General features: G+C 44.7%; 1 protein-coding gene across 8 annotated transcripts in view; it reads left to right on the top strand.

Annotated features, from left to right (window-relative positions):
• The window catches only part of MCU (mitochondrial calcium uniporter), a 449,047-nt gene that overhangs the window by 278,247 nt on the left and 148,649 nt on the right, over positions 1-22,151 (top strand). For all 8 annotated transcript variants that reach the window (XM_033940609.1, XM_033940608.1, XM_033940612.1 and 5 more), the window contains one exon: positions 12,721-12,891. In XM_033940609.1, the coding sequence (XP_033796500.1) occupies positions 12,721-12,891 (171 nt within the window). The remainder of the gene's footprint in view (positions 1-12,720; positions 12,892-22,151) is intronic.

Raw genomic sequence — 22,151 nt, 5'->3', positions numbered from 1 at the left:
GAAGGCTTGTCCCCCCCTGAAGGCCTGCCTGTCTCCCCCCCTAATGGCCTGCCTACCTGTCCCTCCCCCCTAAAGGCCTGCCTACCTGTCCCTCCCCCCTAAAGGCCTGCCTACCTGTCCTCCCCCCCCCTAAAGGCCTGCCTACCTGTTCCCCCCCTAAAGGCCTGTCCCACCCCCCATACCGAAGGACTACTCACCCCCCCCCTCTTCATGCCGGAGGTTTAGAAGTGGCTATAGGGGAGGAGGAGGCTGCTCAATCCTTTTTAGAATATTTTTCCTTCTCCTGTTTTTCCATTGCAGCATTTCCTTCTTTTTGCAAGTTTGAGGGGGTCTGTGTGTATTTTTTCCTTACATTGCCCTCTTTTAATTTCTGAGCCTTAGGACCTTTTTGCCGCTATCCGGCTGTTAACATCCCTGAGTTCTAGAGGTTTGGAGTTTTTCTCCTTCCCAATCGATTGGTTTTCAACACCTTTCGGTTATACTGTTGTTTTAGCACCCAGGTGCATTATTTTTACCCTTCCCGAGTCTCAGCTCTCTGGGTTTCAAGGAAGCCTGTTCTCTCTCATTCCTTCTGGCTTCCCGTATGTGCTTGCACTTTTCAGTCTCTTAGTGCAGTTTGTGCTACAGGCCCTTATGGCCTCTCATCTTTTTCAATAGTGAGTGGGAGTGCTTGCATTTGTGGCACCAAAACTTCGTTTTTGTTATCTTTGGATTTTCTTTTCCTGTACGACTACTATTCTTCAGTTTCGGCAGTGACCCTAACAAAGTTTTTCAGTCTTTTGCCTCTTCTCTACTGAGAACATTTCTTCTTCTGAACTTGTTCTCCTTTGCTTCTGTATCCATCTGTTTCAAATTTGAACATTTTCTGCAAGGCACTTGAAGGTTTCTGAGGCCACATGGCTACCATGTGACATGGAACACTACGAGCACAACTCCATCTTCATACTTCTCAGTGGGCTTTTGCTATATAACCTCCTCTGTATTCTTGGGGGGGTCTCTTTTTTTGCACTTTCCTCCTCTTCAAGGGGTGATGTTGACAATCCATCTCCTTATACCTGGGAAGTGCAACTGGATGTCCTTCTAAACCAAGGACTTTACTCCTTCAAGGAGCACACTTTTTTTCACATCACTTTAAAGTGATGTATTTTTCTCAATGTTTTTTCAACATTTCTTGAGTCCTGGCAATCAGCTACCCTTGTACTCCGTAAACACATGGCTTTAGACAATTGTTTGCCTCTTGATGATTGTCTGTTTTTCCAGGGGAGTAGAATTCCCTATCAGACAAACTCAGCATGGTATGAGGAAGAAGGATTCCACTTTGTGTGCAACTGGACATCGTTCTGGGGGAAGAGCAAGCTATACAGGAAGGATGGACTCCACCTCAGCGGAGATGGAACTAGGCTACTTGCAAGCAACATCAAGCAAGAAACTGAGAAGTTTTTAAACTAGGAAGAAGGGGAAATCCGACAGTCGACCAAGAGTCGATGGTTCGGGAAACGTTATACCCAGAGGATACCATGCAGGAAGATAGCAGGGAAGACTCAACGGATCATTGGCAAGACAGAAATCTTGACGGATCGAAAGGGATACAAGAGGGAAGGAAATGCAAGAGAGTAACAGGCCACAAACTCAAGTGTATGTACACAAACGCAAGGAGCCTAAGGAATAAGATGGAAGAATTGGAAGCTATGGCACAAAAAGATAACCTGACATCATCGGCATCATGGAAACATTAGTGAAACGAGGAAAACGTCTGGGACACTGTGCTACTGGGATAATAATAATATCTTTATTTTTGTATACCGCAGTACCATAACAGTTCAAAGCGGTTAACAGAGTAAGAGACATTACATATACAGCGATGTTACAAACAAGACAATCAGCTTAACTTAGCAAGTCGGGAGTAGTCAGGAGATCCGGAGGCATATAGGAGATACAAGGCAGGTTGACAAGGCTGGGAGGGAGTCAGAAAAATTTATCAAAGAGATAGGTTTTGATTGATTTCCTGAAAATTTGGTAGGAGGGTGAGTTAGAAATGAGAGTGGTAAGACATTTATTCCATTTGCCTGCTTGGAATGCCAGAGATCTGTCAAGGATACAAGCTATACCGCAGAGACAGAATAGGACAAAAAGGTGGGGGTATTGCCCTACACATCAAAGAGAGAATCGAGTCTACCGTAGCGAACACACCGGAAACAAAAAAAATAAGGTAGAATCTCTCTGGGCCAAAATACCAGGAACAAATGAAACAGAAACGAAGATTGGCATCAACTACTGATCCCCAGGGCAGTCCGAAGAAACTTATGAAGAAATGATGTACGAGATTAAACACAACTGCAAAGGAGGCATAAGAACATAAGCAGTGCCTCCGCCGGGTCAGACCACAGGTCCATCCCGCCCAGCAGTCCGCTCCCGCGGCGGCCCAAACAGGTCACGACCTGTCTGAATAACCAGAAGGGGCCCCCTTGCCACCTTGGTTTCCCATTTAAGTCCTATCTTCCCATCGAAGTCCTAACCCTCCGGTCTTGCACATTCACGACTTGGTTGGGTTTCCATACTTATTACCTGGTTAGCTTTCTATACTTGTATTACATCCCAGCACCTCTCTCAGTATCCCACAATCCCTTTATCCCTCAGGAATCCGTCCAATCCCTGTTTGAATCCCTGTACCGTACTCTGCCTGATCACTTCCTCCGGTAGCGCATTCCAAGTGTCCACGACCCTTTGGGTGAAAAAAAACTTCCTTGCATTTGTTTTGAACCTATCTCCCTTCAGTTTCTCCGAATGCCCCCTCGTACCTGTTGTCCCCTTCAATCTGAAGAATCTGTCCCTATCCACCCTCTCTATGCCCCTCATGATCTTGAAGGTCTCTATCATATCTCCCCTGAGCCTCCTCTTTTCCAGAGAGAAGAGCCCCAGCCTAGGCAACACAGTTATCATGGGCGACTTCAATTATCCGGCGATAGACTGGAACCTAGGCACCTCTGGCTGCAGTAGGGAAACCAAGTTCCTGGATGCTGTAGGCGACTGCTTCCTGGAACAACTTGTCAAGGAAAATACGAGAGGAAATGCAATTCTGGGCTTAATTCTAAATGGACTACGAGAACCGGCGCAAGGTGTAGAAGAGATGCTGGGAAACAGTGATCACAATATGATCCACTTCAACCTGGACACAGGGGCAAAACAACGATCCATGGCAAATGAGGTTTAACATGGATAAGTATAAGGTGATGCATGTTGGTAAAAATATTATACACGAATACAGGATGTCCGGTGCAGTACTCGGAGAGACCCCCCCCCCCCCAGGAAAGAAACTTGGTAGTACTGGTAGCCAAGTCAAAGAAGCCGTCAGCTCTGCAGCTCTCCATACTTTTAAATTTAATGGGGCACGCCATGGGTGAACTTCTTGGTGATTCGCACCAATTTTAAGCCGCCCTACTTTTGTTTCGGACTATATTCTTTTCAGACTATGCTCATTGCATTGTCTGAATGACAGACATCTTTTATAGATTAGATGAGCATGTTTCTTTCTATGCATTTCTGTGTTGATGTTTTTGTTCAATCTACAACAAGAGTTAACCACTATGCTTCTCTTAGCTTCTGGATGGCTCAGATAGCATTGGTTCTCCCTTCTTTTTTTTCCTCAGCACAAAGGAGCAACTACCTCTGCCATTTTTTTGTCTACTCTGCTTTATCACTAGCATGGACATTTTCTATGTTTCAACCTGCGCTCATTCCACCTGGCAGTTGGGTTTCTTTCGTGCTGAACTATTCTGTATTACATATCTCAGCCTGTTCGCAAGATTTTTGATGTCCTCAGGACACCAGCCTCACTATATTGTTATCATAACCAAATGTGGGTTAGGTTTTCTTCCTGGTGTCTTCTTCATCATCCAGATCCCACTTCCTTGTCAGTTGAAATGGTGTGGATTTTTGTTGTCTATTCGAATATATCTCGGTATTCTTCTAGCTTTTCACATGCTAGTGGAGGGAAAGCTTCTTCTGGCTTGTTACAGCTTTTCACATGCAATCGAGGGACAATCTCTCTGTGCTCTTCCCTTGGTCTCCAGATTCATGAAAAGGCATTTCAAGGTAAAGCTGCCTCTCAAACCTTCACCTGTAGTCTTGGACCTTGATGGAGTTCTTTCCAGGTTAGTGAAGCCTACATTTGAGCCAATGGCCACAGCTCATCCTCAGTTTTTTAACCTGGAAAGTTGTTTTTTCTCCTCTTGCTCACTTCTGCCAGGAGGATCAATGAGTTACAAGTGTTGGAGACAGATTCATCCTTCACAGTTTTTCTCTATGATACAGTGCTTCCACGTACGCAACCATAGTTTCTATCGAAAGGGATGGCGAAGTTTCATCTCAATTTCTTCCTGATCCTCTTTTTTTGGAGGATAAACAGATCTTTCCTTTCTAGTCTATAAGGGTGCCTTGGCTTTTTACATACCAGGACAAACACTTATCAGACTTCTCCCCAACTCTTCGTCTCCTGTGATCCTAACAAGTTGGGGCATCCTGTTTCCAAGAACACGGTTTCTGTTTGGTTACCTGTATTTTGTTCTGTTTTGCTCAACCTGGTCTGCGCCTGCTGAATCGGGTCACAGCCCATAAAGTCTGAGCTAGGGCAGTTTATATAGATTTCCTTAAATCTACTCCTATTACAGAAATCTGTTAAGCTGCCACCTGGTCCTCAGTTCACATTCACCTCTTATTATTATCTGGAGTCTTTCTCCAGACGGGATGGGCACTTCAGCCAGTTTGTATTATAAAAGCTTGGAGGTCACCCATGTGTGAGAATATGCTGCCTGCTTGTCCTGAGATAAAGCCCAGTTACTTACCATAACAGGTGTTATCCAGGGACAGCAGGCAGATATTCTCACAACCCACCCTCCTCCCCTGGTTGGCTTCTTAGCTGGCTTATCTTAACTGAGGAGATGAGCGCCCTGCGTCGGGTGAGAAGGCACTTGCGCATGCGTGATGCAGGCTATCGCAAACTTTCTAAAGTTTTAAAGTGGCGATGCACTTTTGAAGTGTCTGTACCGGAGCTCCGTCAGTGATGTCACCCATGTGTGATAATATCTGCCTGCTGTCCCTGGATAACACTTGTTACGGTAAGTAACTGTGCTTTATGGAGGACGCTTAAAGTAATTGACCTAATTGCGGTGGGTAAAAGGATTTTGTAGTATGGACACGGAACTGAGAGTTGATTTACTAAGATTGTAATTTCCCTGACGCAGCGACTTTGGAAATCGCAAAATGCTGTCAGCATCGGACAACTTGAATGCTGAAAAAGGAGCTCCAGGGAATTTCTGTTTTAATAGCTAAACAGAGAACACAGCAAATATTTGTGAAAGTTTCTATAGCCTATAAGGAATGCCGTATTTCTGAAACTGATTGAAACCAGGGGGGTGGGGGGGCCACAGGGGTCTTGGCCTCCCCCAAAATTGATGGTGGCTCTGCTCCACCACCTACTTCCTCTTCTGGCCACTGTACCTTTAAATTGTTGGCATGTAGCACATGTTATTCACTCCTTCCTTTCTTCCTCCCCCCTCCTCTAGCGAGACCATGTCGCACAACCTCTCTCTTCGGCTCCTGAGTCCCCCATACCTATCTCCTTCCTGGTGTTTGTTATTTTAAATCTTCGGGCAGCGTCATTGAGATCAGCGTTCTGGTGTCGGCCTGCCCCGGAAGTCTTCATTCAGCAGTGATTTCCTGTTTACGCATAGGTGGGCTGCTGTTGAATGAAGGGTTCCGGGGCAGGCCAGCAGCAGCACGATGATCTCATTGACGCTGCCCGGTGGCTGATGACATAAGTGATGCGGTAGAGGGTATGACCCGGCGGGAGAAGACTGTGAAACAGCCTATTTAAAGTGCTGCCGACACTGCTGTTTGAAGGGAGATATGTCAATCTCACAGTGGGAGGGTTAGCGGGGTTCAGATGGGAGGGAGAGATGGAAAGATGCTACGCGGTGGGATGGTCAGCGGGGTTCGGCTGGGGAAGGTGTGCTGCTGCCGCCACCAAATCTAGGGATGAAGTCAGGGACATTTGAGAGGGCTTCAGAGGCGATCTAACTAGGGCTTATTTTTGGAGTAGGGCTTATTAAGACCTACCTCAAAAATCATGCTATGGCTTATTTTCAGGTTAGGTCTTATTTTTGGGGAAACATGGTATTGTTAATAAGATGATATTGTGTGTGTATGAAGAATGAATGGGAAAAATGACATTACAATTAGTACTATTACAGGGTGAGGTCTTGGATGGGGCTTGGGTGGAGCTTTTGGGTCCCCCTCCCCAAACAAAAAAACGTTCCGCTGTCTATGATTGAAACTGTGTTTAAACTTGAGAAAACAAAGGCACCGGAGGGGTGGTTTTTATGCCAGTGACTGAGCTAGGGAATTTGGAGAAGTTCTTTGTTCTGTTTGCCCTTTGTACTGCTTCTGAATGGTGAATATTAAGAATGCAGTGGTATGTTAAACTGAAAGGGGTTCATAAAACACCTGCCAATTCCTCTTCTCTCTTTGGCATATGCTTATCCAAGCTTACTAAATTCCTACTGCAATATCATTCTTGCTCCCTACTTTCACTAAAAATGTGATACGATCTCATTTAATTTACCAGTTTTTTTTATTGTTTCTTTTGTATTTTAAATGTGATAGACAGTCAAGATATTAACTAAATATAAATTTATATTTATGAGCTCAAATGTCCATTCATTACACGTCACATTGATTCTAGCTGTCTATAAATGCATAAGTTTATATAATATCTAGACACATTAATTGCATAGGGAGTTAAGTACATTTATCAATAATGTTTCTCCATGATGATGATATGCCTTGCCAGTTATTTTTATTATATTATTTTATATATATTAAGTATATTACTTATCTCTGTTTTGTATTCTTAGTAATATTCATAGTTCTCTTACTGAAAGTAATTTATCATAGCTGAATTAGGATTCCTGTTGTAACCTATAGGTAAACACTGATAGTAAAAATTAATACCAGTAGGGTGAGAGTGTGGCGCAGTGGTTAAAGCTAAAGCCTCAGCATCCTAAGTTGTGGATTCAAATGCATGCTGATTCTTGTGACCCTGGGCATGTCACTTAATTCCTCTATTGCCCTAGATGCATTAGACAGATTGTGAGCCCTGCGGGCTTGACAGGGAAAAATTCTTGAGTACCTGAATAAATTTATGTAAACCATTCTGAGCTCCCCTGGGGAATGGTATAGAAAATTGAATGAATAAATAAATAAATATGTTTCAGCATCTCGTCTATCTCTTCAATATTCTCAAGTCACTAAAAAGGCTCTGTGACTGATTCTACAAACAGGCATCCCAATTGTAGGCAGCGGTAGGTGTCCCACTGCCATCTAGCAGCCAATCTGGACACCTTTCATTGGTCTTCCAGTAAAGGTGTAGAGGGTTTCGGGGGGTGGGGGCATCTCTCCTGCCGATTTTGGGTGTTGAGGGGGCAAGGTTCATTCAGGCAGGAGGGAGTTTGCATCCCTTTTACCGATCATCCAGTAAAGATGGGGGGAGGGGGGTCCTCATGTTTCAAGTTTCAAGTTTATTGGCTTTTAATATACCGACCATCAGCAAGTATCTGGCCGGTTTACAATAAAAATTTGAAGGAAAAATAAATAAATAGTTTAAAAATAATCGAGGTGTACACTGAGGACATTAACTAGACAAACTTGAAGGTGAGGGAAAGTGGGAAGGATGGGGGGAAAGTTACATGTTAAGAGAAGAAAGGAGAAAGAGGGAAGAGGATAAAACAAATAGGGTGGGATCGCTTTATAAAAGCGGTTGGTTAAATATAGAAAGGAAGAAAAAAGATGAAGAAAGGAAATAAGGAGAGAAGGAAAAAAAAGAAACTATAAGTATTTGAAGGAAAATCTAAATACAAGAAAAAGCATCGCTAAATAGGAAGGTCTTCAAACTTATCTTGAATTTATCGAGTTGATTTTCGGATCGGAGTAGCTGTGGCAGAGCATTCCACAAGGTGGGAGCTACTACTGCAAAATTTATTTTCCTAGTGTAGAAAAAATCTTTTATAGTAGGAATTGACAAGAGTTTCTGATCTGCTGACCTTAGGAGACGTATTGAGCGGTGTGGGATAAGGAGCTTGTCTAGGTATGAGGGCAGGTGAGAAAGTCTGATTTTAAAAGTAAGCAGAATAGTTTTATAAGTGATACGGTGTGTAATGGGGAGCCAGTGTGCTTCCTTCAGAAGAGGGGTAACATGGTCAAATTTTCTGGCTTTATAGATGAGTTTTATTGCTGTGTTTTGAATTAGTTGTAAACGTCGAATTTCTTTTTGAGGAAGACCGTTGTAGAGAGAGTTACAGTAATCGAGGTGGGAGGAGGGAGGGAGTAGGCATAAGTGCTGCCTGATTCATTGAAAAGTTTTTTGATTCGATTTGGCCAATTCATTGATTTTTTTTCAATTTGATTCGGTTTGATTCACTTTTCCTGCCCAGTCGGAGCATTTTTTGTAAACAGCCGGACGTATTTATGTTTGCAGCCTCTTCACCCATCCTATCCTACCCCCCTCTTTGCCCTCTCCAACCCCCCACGCCTGTGCTGTGGTGTAAACAAAATAAAAAAGACTGTTCCTCTCTCTTATGTCCTAGCTCACGCTTGCTAACCTCTGGCAGGATACACATTTCACATCTGACATATTGTAATCACACAATAGAAAATAAATTTGTCTACCTTTTGTTGTCTGGTCATCTTATTAATCTTAATTATATTAATCTTATTAATCAAATCATATTGGTCCCAGGTTCTGGTTGTCTTCTGTTAACTCGCTCACCTCACCTCTCCTGCCCATTTGACATTTTCATCTTTCCCCGTATTCTCCATTCATCTTTCGTCTCTGTGCCTTCCCTTTCACTGCCATATTCAACATTTCTGTTTCTTTCCCACTATCTTCTCTCTCTCTCCCTCTCCCTCCCCCTCTCCCTCTCCCATGTGCCCTGGGTCAAACCTCTCTATTCTCCTCCATGCATCATCTCTCCCTTCCTCACCTCCATTATCATGTGCAACATTTCTTTCTCCCCACTAACTCTCTCTTTCCTCCACCCTATGTCCAACATTTCTTTTATCCATGCACCATACACAAGCTTTCTCCCTCTCATCCCTTTCTGCCTCTTTGTTTACTCCTGGCAGAATTCTGTGCACAAAATTAGCAAATTCTGCAAGTTTATTTGTCAAAATCTAAACAATATTTTTGCTCATTACTATCCATATTCCATTTTAAACAGTTAAAATAAAACTGTTTTCTTCTACCTTTGTTGTCTGGATATTTTATTTGTCCATCATTCTGGTTCCAGTTTTTTGTCTGCTTTCCTGTCTGCTAATTCTCCTTCAAGTGGCTGCTATCTATTTGTCTTTTCTATTCTTTCCTGTCTATTCCCTCACTACACCTGCCTCATACATATTGATCATTCCTTTTTAGCTCTTTTCTGCCTCTTTCTTATCTTCTCTTTTTCACTTTTCAGATACCTATCAAATTTCCATCTTCTCTCCCATTCCCCATCTCATTCCTTCCTCAGCGCTCTTCAGTGTACCTCCATTACCATATTTGTACCCTCTGTTATATCTATCCTCTTATCCATTTGCCACCCTCTCCTCCCCCTCAGGGTTTTACCATTCTCAGCATCTTTCTTCCTGCACCCTTATAGCCCTGCATCTCCTCCCCACCCTCGTAGCCTGATGCACTTTCCCCCATGGTCCAGAATGTCTCCCACTCTTCCCCCACTCTCATTTCATTTTTAAAATATTTTATTTCCCATTCCAGACATCTCTCCATTCTGAGCCTGGATCCAACATCTCCCTCTTTCTCCCTTTCCACTTCCTGTGTATCTCTCTCTCTCTCCCTCGCATCTTCCTCCATGTTAAACACCTCTCTTTCTCCCTTCCTTCCTTGTTCCCTATGTCAAACCTCTCCCTTCCTCCCCTCTATTATGTGTAATTTCATTCTCTCCCTTCATCATGCATGTCTCCCTCTCCTCCCCATATGCTACAATCTTTCCTACCTCTTCCCTCCCCCATGCCACCAATTTTCCTTCCTGTCCTTTCCTGTACTCCAAGGTTTGCTTTGTCGGGTCGCAGTATCAGCAGTGACTCTCACATGCTGCCTGCTGCTAACCTGGAAGTCTCCCCTCTGCTATGGAGAGACTTCCTGGTCATTAGCAGACAGCGTGTTAGAATTGCTTCCGATACTGCAACACAGCGAGATCCAATTCTGACATGGCCTGCGCAGTGAGATTCTATGTGGGAAAAGGGAATTCCATTTCTTCTTCCCATCCCCTTGTGCAGCACATAACATAGTAACATAGTAGATGACGGCAGATAAAGACCCGAATGGTCCATCCAGTCTGCCCAACCTGATTCAATTTAAATTTTTTTTTTTTTTTTTCTTCTTAGCTATTTCTGGGCGAGAATCCAAAGCTTTACCCGGTACTGTGCTTGGGTTCCAACTGCCGAAATCTCTGTTAAGACTTACTCCAGCCCATCTACACCCTCCCAGCCATTGAAGCCCTCCCCTGCCCATCCTCCTCCAAACGGCCATACATAGACGCAGACCGTACAAGTCTGCCCAGTAACTGGCATAGTTCAATCTTTAATATTATTTTCTGATTCTAAATCTTCTGTGTTCATCCCACGCTTCTTTGAACTCAGTCACAGTTTTACTCTCCACCACCTCTCTCGGGAGCGCATTCCAGGCATCCACCACCCTCTCCGTAAAGTAGAATTTCCTAACATTGCCCCTGAATCTACCACCCCTCAACCTCAAATTATGTCCTCTGGTTTTACCATTTTCCTTTCTCTGGAAAAGATTTTGTTCTACGTTAATACCCTTTAAGTATTTGAACGTCTGAATCATATCTCCCCTGTCTCTCCTTTCCTCTAGGGTATACATATTCAGGGCTTCCAGTCTCTCCTCATACGTCTTCTGGCGCAAGCCTCCTATCATTTTCGTCGCCCTCCTCTGGACCGCCTCAAGTCTTCTTACGTCTTTCGCCAGATACGGTCTCCAAAACTGAACACAATACTCCAAGTGGGGTCTCACCAATGACCTGTACAGGGGCATCAACACCTTCTTCCTTCTACTGACTACGCCTCTCTTTATACAGCCCAGAATCCTTCTGGCAGCAGCCACTGCCTTGTCACACTGTTTTTTCGCCTTTAGATCTTCGGACACTATCACCCCAAGGTCCCTCTCCCCGTCCGTGCATATCAGCTTCTCTCCTCCCAGCATATACGGTTCCTTCCTATTATTAATCCCCAAATGCATTACTCTGCATTTCTTTGCATTGAATTTTAGTTGCCAGGCATTAGACCATTCCTCTAACTTTTGCAGATCCTTTTTCATATTTTCCACTCCCTCTTCGGTGTCTACTCTGTTACAAATCTTGGTATCATCTGCAAAAAGGCACACTTTTCCTTCTAACCCTTCAGCAATGTCACTTACATACATATTGAACAGGATTGGCCCCAGCACCGAACCCTGAGGGACTCCACTAGTCACCTTTCCTTCCTTCGAGCACTTCCCAATCGACATCCCCCACCCCTCCGTGAGACCTCAACTTTTGGGCTTCCTAAAGCAGCAGCAGCAGCATTGAACAGGTTGCTCATTTCCTGCCTGCCAGGGCTTCCCTCTGCCGCATCATCACAGTGATGCCATCAGTGACGCAGCAGGCAGGCAGGCCAGGAGCAGCCTGTTCATCGCTGCTGCTTTAGGAGACCCAGAGGAGACTCAGGACTTACTGAATCAGTGAATCCAATTTTTTAAGGAAATGAATCAATTTGAATCGGTGAATTGATCAGCACTAGTTGAGTGTGGTCTTCTGCCTGTCACTGCTGCTGCTTTCCCTGCCGGCTGAGCACGGTGGAATCGCCGATCAGCTGAGTTGGCAAGACTTCCTGAAGCAGCTGGCCTCGGTGCTTCTCCTGCTGACTCAGCCCCAAATAGCTGAGCACATGGGAAGCCTGAAGCCAGTGGCTTCAGGAAGTTCTGCTGGCTCAGCTGATTGGAGATTCCCCTGTCGCATCAGCTCAGCGGGAGTAAGAGCAGCAGCGTTGGGCAGAAGAAAGCTTTTAAAATTTTGACAGGAGGGATGATGGGGGAGGAGCTGTGCCTAGCGATTGCTTTTCTGAGCAGACACTAAGCATAGTTCTCCCTCTTTTAGTGGGGCTGCTCCGCAATCAGGTGTGACTCTCTAAGTGTCACATGATTAACACACGATCGGAGGCTGCCAACATGGATGCCAGCTAGAGAGTCCAGGGGTTATTTTGTACCTGGAGCAATGAAGTGTTAAATGACTTGCCCAGATTCACAAGGAGCTGCAGTGGGAATCAAACTTACAACCTCAGGGTGCTGAGGCCGCTGCAGTGTGGTATTAGTGCCTGGCAGTTTAAAAGGCCAATATTATAGTTTATAATTCAGATTGTTCCTTAATTGCAATGAATATTGGCAATTTTGTATACGAGAAGTTATACCAATAAAAGACATATTAATAAAATGCAGTGAATAATATGTATAGGATTGCTGTTTAATTATTTTTTTTCTGCTATTATTAACAGGAGTGATGTGCAAATGCCATGCTCCCTGTTTTGCACATTACACTTGAGTGTGAGGTTGCTCAGTGAGATAATTTTTTATTAGAATATCTCATACACTGTGTGCACTTCTCTCCTCCTATGCAGATGTAACTGTAGCGTACCAGAATGGCTTACCTGTGATCTCTCTCTGCTTGCCATCCCGCCGAGAGCGCTGCCAGTTTACACTGAAACCCATCTCCGACTCTGTTGGGATCTTCCTGAAACAGCTTCAAGCAGAGGACAAAGGCATTGACCGTGTTAATGTCTACTCGACAGGTATTTCTTTAAAAAGGGGCCTTCTAGTGCAACAGGCATGGATTAATGTGAGCAAGATTGAGGTGATAATTGTTTCTTGTGAGGTTGATGAAGGGTGGCCAGAACATTTGAAAGTGACATTTGTGACTCTGTACAGCGCTGTGTATGTCTGATAGCGCTATAGAAATAATTAATAGTAGTAGTAATGAATGAAAGCTAAGGGTTAAGAATGAAATGGGTTGGCTTCAAAATTAAGTATGAGTGCTCAAGTATTAAAATCTATTCAATCAGGTTTTGCTCAACTTTATCTCCTTTATCATTTGAAGTCAATGTTATCTCCTTTTGATTTCAGACCTGTTGTGCAGGGAATGAATTTGTCAAGATTAGATTATTGTAATGCCTTGTATTTAGGGATATTTAAATCAAAGTGTAGAGCTTTTGCAGTTAGTTTTGAATGCTGCAGCCAAGTTAATCATGGGTGCTGTAAGATCAGTTCATATAATCCCAGTTTCTGTTACTTCTCTTCCAGATTCCATGCAATAGGTATTCAATCTCAACCCGCAATCCGGCAATGCTTTTCTGAGCACATGCTCCTCCACCTTAGACTGAGAGCTAGAGCTATATACAGTTTCAATTTCTGCAAGCAATCTGTGCAGAAGTCATTTGAATTGCTCTGATTCTTTTTCTCTTGGTCTTTAAAAAAAACATAAAAATTGCCACTGCTGGGTCAGACCAGTGGTCCATCGTGCCCAGTAGTCCGCTCACTCGGCAGCCCTTAGGTCAAAGACCAATGCCCTATTTGAGTCTTTTTTTTACCTCTGTACGTTCTGATTCTTCAGGAACTTATCTAACCTTGTCTTGAATCCCTAGAGGGTACTTTCCCCTATAACAGCCTCTGGAAGAGCGTTCCAGATTTCTACCACTCTCTGTGAAGAAGAACTTCCTTACGTTTGTATGGAATCTATCCCCTTTTAACTTTAGAGATTGCCCTCTCGTTCTCTCCACCTTGGTGAACAATCTCTCTTTCTCTACTAAGTTTATTCACTGTACGGCAACTCCTCCAGCCTCTTAACCATTTTAGTCACTCTTCTCTGGACCCTTTCGAGTAGTACCATGTCCTTCTTCATGTATGGCGACCAGTGCTGGACTCGGTACTCCAGGTGAGGGCGCACCATGGCCTGGTACAGCGGCATGATAACCTTCTCTGATCTGTTCATGATCCCCTTCTTAATCATTCCTAGCATTCTGTTCGCCCTTTTCACCCCCGCCACATATTGCGCGGACGGCTTCATCGACTTGTCGATCAGAACACCCAAGTCTCTTTCCTGGGGGAGGTCTCTCCAAGTACCGCCCCAGACATCCTGTATTCATGCATGAGATTTTTGTTACCGACATGCATCACTTTACACTTATCCACGTTGAGCCTCATTTGCCATGTCGATGCCCATTTCTCGAGCTTGATTATGTCACATTGTAGATCTTCACAATCCTGTGTCTTCACTACTTTGAATAAGTTCATATCATCCGCAAATTTAATCACCTCACTTGTCATACCAATGTCCAGATCATTTATAAAGATGTTGAAAGAGCACGGGTCCAAGCACCGAGCCCTTCGCCATCCCACTGGTGATGCTCTTCCAGTCCGAGTATTGTCCATTTCCCCCCTCTTTGTTTCCTATGCTCCAGCCAGTTTTTAATCCACATGAGTATTTCACCCTCGATTCCATGGCTCGCAATTTTCTGAAGTAGTCGTTCATGTGGAACTTTGTCGAACGCCTTCTGAAAATCCAAATATACAATGTCAACCGGGTTACCCTTGTTTATCTGCCTGTTTACTCCCTCGAAGAAGTGCAGCAAGTTCGTCAAACAAGATCTGCCTTTGCTGAAACTGGTCCTCATCAGCCCTTGTCTGTCAAGGTGATCAGTGATGCGGTCCTTTATCAGTGCCTCTACCATCTTTCCTGGTTCTGAGGTCAGACTCGCCGGTCTGTAGTTTCCCAGATCTCCCCTCGAACCTTTTTTGAAGATCGGCCTAACATTTTCTACCTTCCAGTCTTCCGGAATCTTTCCCGATTTGATCAACAGATTGGCTATTAGTTGAAGCAGTTCAGCTATAGTCCCTTTCAGTTCCTTGATGACCCTGGGATGGATGCCATTCGGTTCCGAGGATTTATCGCTGTTAAGCCTATCGATCTGCCTGCATACCTCTTCTAGACTGTCAACCCTGTCAGTTTCCTGTCTTGGTTTCCAGCATATAGCCTGATGGGTTCCGGTATGCTGTGTATATCCTCTTCGGTAAATACAGACGCAAAAAATGTGTTCAGTTTGTCAGCGATTGCTTTGTCCTTCTTTAGCATTCCCTTTATTCCATGGTCATCCAATGGTCCCACCGCTTCTTTCGCGGGTCGTTTCCCCTTACTATATCGAAAGAACGGCTTGAAATTTTTCGCCCCCAACTCCCCAGACCCTAAATCGATATTTTTATTTTTGGATTTTGTTTATTTTTGCCATTTTGGGCGTGTGATCAAACTCTGAATGCTCGGTAAATCTATCTTTTGTTAACCGCACTGATCCGTGACGTAGCTGCGGTTTATAAGCATTTTGTTATGTTATGAATTCCCTGGCGGTGGCCATTTTAGATTTTAATCTATTTTTTTTCAGTTTTATTTCTGCCTCAAAACCTCTCAATTTGATTAAAAGTTGTTTGAGATGTATTCCCGAACTCTATATCTGTCGAGTTTGTGCCTTGGTTGTGCTGGATTGACCGTATTCCGCGTGTAGAGTGCGCTGGGGAAGGGGGCGGGAGCTTCGGGCTTCACCCCTTCAGGTCCTCCTGGGCCAGAGAGTTGGCATGGGTCTGCGATATTGAGGAAATATCTCGCCCAGAGGCCGTTCTGGAGTTTGGCACCAAATGCCTGCATGCTGAGTCTGAGTCCTCAAGGGTCACTGCTTTTTCAGTAGCAATGTGATGCTTGGCTTGGCTGCACATTGTAGACATGGATGCCAATCTGCAAGATCGGCTGGCAAATATTTCATGCCGGGGCAATGAACTGTTTGAGTCCATAGAAGCGGCTACCAAATGCTTCTCTGAGCATGAAAAATCATTTGCTGCTCTTATTCGACCAAAGCTTAAAACCCTGGCTACTAGAGGTTTCAAGCCCTCTACTTCTTACCAGAGGCGTTACCAGCAAAAAAATATCTTATGCCAGACCGCCACCCAAAAAACAACTGCAGCGTCAACGGAAGTTCCAGACTCCAGCTGCGGCCAATTTGTGGATGCCTTCATGTGATATATGAAGTGGAATATTATCGAACAGGCATTTAGTTACCTTGAGAACTGTTAAGAATTGGAGTGAATCATAGTGATTTCATGCTATTATTTAGTTTGTTTATGATGTTTGTGTTAATATTGTGTGTTCTACTGTAAACCACTTACTGAATTTTTTGCTCCATAAGACGCACCCTAGATTTAGAGTAGGAAAACAAGGAAAAAAAAACCCATTCTAAACCAAATTGTGCACTAACATACACCAGGCTCTGCATCCAGCCCCCCTCACTCCCTGCCATACTCTGCACCCAATCCCACACTCCTTGCAAGGCTCTGCACCCCCTCCCCCTTCCCCTACTAATGCAATTTTTTCCTTTCATTATTCATATACACACACACAGTAGATATAAATTTTCAAAACTGACACATTTCGATCACTAAATTGAAAATAAAATAATTTTTCCTACCTTTGTTGTCTGGTGATTTAATTAGTTTCTGGTTGGACTTCCTTCTGACTGTGCATCCAACATTTCTTTCACAATCCAGCCCCATCCCCTTTGGGTCCAGGTCTCTATCTCTTTTCCCTCTGCTTACCCTCCCCAGATCCAGTGTCAGTTCTCCTTTGTACCTACCACCAGCTTTGGTCCAGGCCTCTCTTTCTCTCTCTCTCTCTCTCTCTCTCTCTCTCTCTCTCTCTCTCTCTCTCTGTCTTTCTTCTGCTTACCAACCACCCCCCCATGTCCAACATTTGTTCTCCTTTCTTCCAGGTCTTTCTCTGCTTCTCTCTCTCTCCTTCCTTCCTTCCTCCCTCCCTGGTCCAGAATATTTCCACCTCTCTGCAGTCTCTCTCTCTCTCTTCCCTCTATACACCCCAAAGTCCAACATAGAAACATAGAAAATGACAGCAGAAAAGGGCCAAGGCCCATCTAGTCTGCCCACACTAGTGACCCACCTCCTAACTTCCTTTATGAAGAGATCCCACATGGCAATCCCATCTTTTCTTAAAATCTGGCACGCTGCTGGCCTCGATTACCTGTAGTGGAAGATTATTCCAGTGGTCAACCACCCTTTCAGTGAAGAAATATTTTCTGGTGTCGCCATGAAATTTCCCACCCCTGATTTTCAGTGGATGCCCTCTTGTTGCCGTGGGTCCTTTAACATCTGCCCCCCTCTCTTCTGCTTCCTCTTTGTTTCAGTTTTCTCCTTTTCTCTATCTATCTTCTGCTAACATTTTGAGTCTTCCCCTCTCTACCCCCCTCTAGTCTAGCATCTGCCCTGTCTTCAAGTCTGTTTCCTGTCCTTTTCTGCCTCTCTCCTCCCCTCCCCCCCCCCCCCCCCCCGTGTCCAGATCCAGCATCCCACAGGGGCCCTCACATTCCCTTCTTCCTGTAAGATAGTTTTCTCCGGTTCCCAGATAACATAAGAAGCGCCATCTCCGGATCAGACCTTCGGTCCATCAAGTCCGGCGATCCGCACACGCGGAGGCCCTGCTAGGTATACACCTGGCTTATTTTATAGCCAACCATATCTTTATATGCCTCTCTCAAGGAGATATGCATCTAGTTTGCTTTTGAAGCCTAGGACTGTCGATTCCGCAATAATCTCCCCTGGGAGAGTATTCCAGATGTCAACCACTCTCTGTGTGAAGCAGAACTTCCTGATATTAGTCCTGAACTTGCCCCCCCTTAGCTTCATTTCATGTCCTCTTGTCCGTGTCAAATTGGACACTGTAAATAGTTTTTTCTGCTCTATTTTGTCGATTCCTTTCAGTATTTTGAAGGTTTCGATCATATCCCCACGCAGTCTCCTTTTCTCAAGGGAGAACAATCCCAGTGTTTTAAGTCGATCCTCATATTCCAGTTTCTCCATACCCTTCACTAGTTTAGTTGCTCGTCTCTGCACCCTCTCCAGCAGTTTTATATCCTTCTTTAAGTAGGGAGACCAATGTTGGACGCAGTATTCCAAGTGGGGTCTGACCATTGCCCTATAAAGCGGCATTATAACTTTCTCCGATCTACTCGAGATTCCTTTCTTTATCATGCCCAACATTTTATTTGCCTTATTTGCCGCTGCCGCGCATTGTGCCGACGGCTTCAGGGTCCTATCTATCAGTACACCCAGATCCCTTTCTTGTTCACTTTTTCCCAGAGTTGCACCTGACATTCTGTACTCGTATTCCTTATTTTTACTGCCTAAATGCATTACCTTGCATTTCTCCACGTTGAACTTCATCTGCCATTTCTCCGCCCATTTTTCTAACCGACACAAATCGCTCTGGAGTTCCTCACTGTCCTCCTGCGATCTGATTGCCCGGCAGAGTTTTGTGTCGTCTGCAAACTTGATGATCTCACTGGATGTTCCGTTTTCCAGGTCATTGATATAAATATTAAAAAGGATCGGCCCAAGTACCGAGCCTTGGGGTACACCACTAGTCACTTTCTCCCAGTCGGAGAACTTCTCATTTATGCCCACTCTCTGCTTCCTGTTTTCCAGCCATTTGCCTATCCATCTTTGTATATCTCCCTCTATGCCATGGCTTTGTAGTTTCCTAAGAAGTCTTTTGTGTGGAACTTTGTCAAATGCTTTCTGGAAGTCCAAGTATATTATGTCCACCGGCTTTCCACTATCAATTTGCTCGTTCACGGTCTCAAAGAATTGGAGTAAATTCGTCAAACACGATTTCCCTTTCCTGAATCCATGTTGACTGGGTTTCATCAAGTCATGTGTGTCCAAGTGCTGAACTATGCTATCCTTGATCAGTGATTCAATCATCTTGCCGGGGACAGATGTAAGACTCACAGGTCTATAGTTGCCCGGTTCTCCTCTCGATCCTTTTTTGAAAATTGGCGTGACGTTCGCTTTCCTCCAGTCGTCTGGTATCTGACCAGTTCTGATTGACAGGTTTGCAAGTTTTTGCAGTAACTCTCCGATTTCGACCTTCAATTCCTTCAAGACTCTCGGGTGAATTTCATCCGGTCCAGGGGATTTGTCACTTTTAAGTTTGTCGATCTGGTAGTATATCTGATCTAAGTTCACTTCAACTGTGGTGAGGCTGTCCTTTATTTCTCCTGTAAACAGTTTCTCCACTTCAGGTATTGTTGAAGTGTCCTCCTTCGTAAAGACAGACGCAAAGAAGGAATTTAGTTTGTCTGCGATTTGTTTATCTTCCTTGATGTACCCTTTTCTTCCCATGTCGTCCAGGGGTCCCACTGCCTCCTTTGCAGGTTTTTTCCCTTTCATGTATCTAAAGAAGGGCTTGAAGTTTTTGGCCTCCCGGGCTATTTTTTCCTCATAGTCCTGTTTTGCATCCCTCACCGCCTTGTGACATTTCTTCTGTTCATCTTTATGTTTGTTCCAGGCTTCGGTTGTCTTCGTGCATTTCCATTTTTTGAAAGAGTCCTTCTTTTCTTTTATGGCTTCCTTCACCTGTATGGTAAGCCATGCTGGTTCTCCTTTGCCTTTAGTTCTCCGATCTTTGGAAATCCTCGGAATGTAGAGATCTTGTGCTTCTGCAATAGTATTTTTCAATAGGCACCATGCCTGGTCTACTGTTTCAAGTTTGTCCACCATCTTCTCGAGTCGTTTTGTTACCATGGCTCTCATGCAATCGTATTTACCCTTTTTAAAGTTTAAGGTGGTGGTTAAGGTTTTGGCATGTTTCCCTTTCCCGATGTCAAGTTTAAAGTTGATTACATTGTGATCACTCGTTCCCAGTGGAACCATGACTTCTACTTCTGTTATCGGTCCGGTGAGACCATTTAGGACCAAGTCCAAGGTGGCGTCGCCTCTTGTCGGCTCTTTTACCATTTGCTCCAGGAAGCAATCCCCTAGCACCTCCAGGAACTTGGCCTCCTTGCCGCAGTTGGAGGCTCCTAGTTTCCAGTCTATTCCTGGGAAATTGAAGTCTCCCAATATAACTACATTGCCTGTCTTGCATACTTGTTTGATTTCCTCCATCATTTCTGAGTCAGTGACCTCCGCCTGTCCTGGGGGACGATAGTAAAGGCCAATTTTTGTATCTGCGCCATTGTGACCAGGAATTTTGATCCAGAGGGACTCCAGCTTCTCTTTCCTGTCTGTTGTAATCATTCCAACAGAATCTATTCCTTCCTTAACATATAGGGCAATACCTCCACCTTTCTGCCCTTCTCGATCCCTTCTATATAGTTTGTATCCCTGTAGTACTGTGTCCCATTTGTTTTCTTCATTCCACCATGTTTCTGTTATGCCAATGATATCCATGTTCTCATGTCTTGCTATCGTCTCTAGTTCTCCCATTTTGTTTCCTAGACTTCTAGCATTTGTATACATACATCTAAGTTCCCTTCGTGTTACCTTTTTGGACCTTCTACTCTTGGCTGTCCTTACAGTTTCATTTACGGTATCCTTTACTGCTCCTGTGTTATCTCCCATGTTTGCTGTGTGGTCATCCCCTCCTGTGTCTGAGTTGTCCCTTCCTACTTGTTCTCCTTTGTTGGCTGTGAGGTCGACCTCTCTTGTGTATGAGTAGTAGTCCTTTGTTCCTACGTCGGGGCATCCTGTTGTCCGTGCCATCGACCGGTGGTCGACTGTCGGCTTTCCCCTGTCCTTCAGTTTAAAGCCTTCTCTATTGCTTTCTTCATGTTGCCTGCCAAAACTCTTGCTCCTTCCTTGTTGAGGTGTAGTCCATCCCTTCTGTAGTATTTACTTTTTCCCCAGAACGCCGTCCAGTTGCGCACGAAGTCGAAGCCTTCGTCTTCGCACCATCGTCTCATCCAGGCGTTGATCACTTGCAATTCCCCTTGTCTCTTTCCATCTGCTCTTGGTACAGGGAGGATTTCAGAGAAGGCCACCTTCACCTCCCTGATCTTCAGTTGTCTTCCGAGTGAGCGGAGCTGGCCCTTCAGCTCTTCCCTGTCATACTTCCGCCCGCTCACATCATTTGTTCCTACGTGGATAAGCACAGCGGTGTCCACTCCCCGTGCGCCATCTATGATCCTGGAGATCCTGTTGGTCACATCCTTTACTCTTGCTCCAGGCAGACAGGTGACTACTCTGTCCTCTCTTCCTCCTGCGGTGTGGCTGTCCACGTGTCGTATAATGGAGTCGCCTACGATAATCCCCATCTTCTTTATTCGGGAGTTCCTTGGGGGGCGTAGGTCCACGTCCTTGGAGTAGGGCCTGTCTTCTTCCTCCAGTGATACTCTTGAAATTGTTTCCTGTTCTTTGGGTGGGGGGACATCTTCCTGTGCTCTCACTATTCCTCCTGGTGTGCGGTTGTCTCCTACCTCGTCTTCATTTTCTTCTGTGTTTGCATGGGTGTCTTCTCTCCTCACTTGGGTTTCCTGAGTACAGTTTTCCAGCCCTGGGATCTCAACGTGATGCTGATGGGCTTCCTCTATGAACATTTCTAGATCCTTGACCTCGTCGTTTGGGCTGTGCTCCACTAGAATCTTCTCCTGTGCTCGGATTCTGTCTTCAAGTTCCATCACTGTTCCCTCCAATAGTCTTACCTGACATTTCAAGCTATCCATCTCCATGCATCGATCGCAAATGTATGCCTGGATCCCCGAAGGGAGGTAGTCATACATATTGCAGTCGATACAGAAGACAGGAAAGCTCATCTTCTGACTTCCTTGGGCTTCCATTTCGTGCTTCACTCGTGGGTTATCTGAGTGATTTGTTGTGACCTACTGCTGCTCTTTTTCCTACTGATCCTACTTCCCCCTTACCTTCTGACTTCCTGACTGCAGTCTTCCTATTTGAGTGAGTCTGTTTGTGTTACAGTGCCTGTGCCTTTGTGTGCTTGTGTCCCTTACCTGCTGCTTCCTTGTGTTTCTTGCCTTGTTGTCTCTCTCGTGTGTGCTGTCTCTGCTCTACCTCACCTTGATTGTATGTGCGGGTTGGTTTCTTTTGTGTCTGTCTCTTCCTTATCTTCTGTGCTTGTCGGTTCCTTACCGGTCTGTTCTCCTCTGGTGTTCTTGAGAGTAGCGCTCGTCCCTTGCAAGGCCCTTCGCAAAGGCGCTCACGCTAA

The sequence above is a fragment of the Geotrypetes seraphini genome, chromosome 4, assembly GCF_902459505.1.
Source record: "Geotrypetes seraphini chromosome 4, aGeoSer1.1, whole genome shotgun sequence".
Lineage (NCBI taxonomy): Eukaryota > Metazoa > Chordata > Amphibia > Gymnophiona > Dermophiidae > Geotrypetes > Geotrypetes seraphini.
Note: the sequence above shows the minus strand (reverse complement) of the source record. Positions and strands in the feature narration are given on the sequence as shown.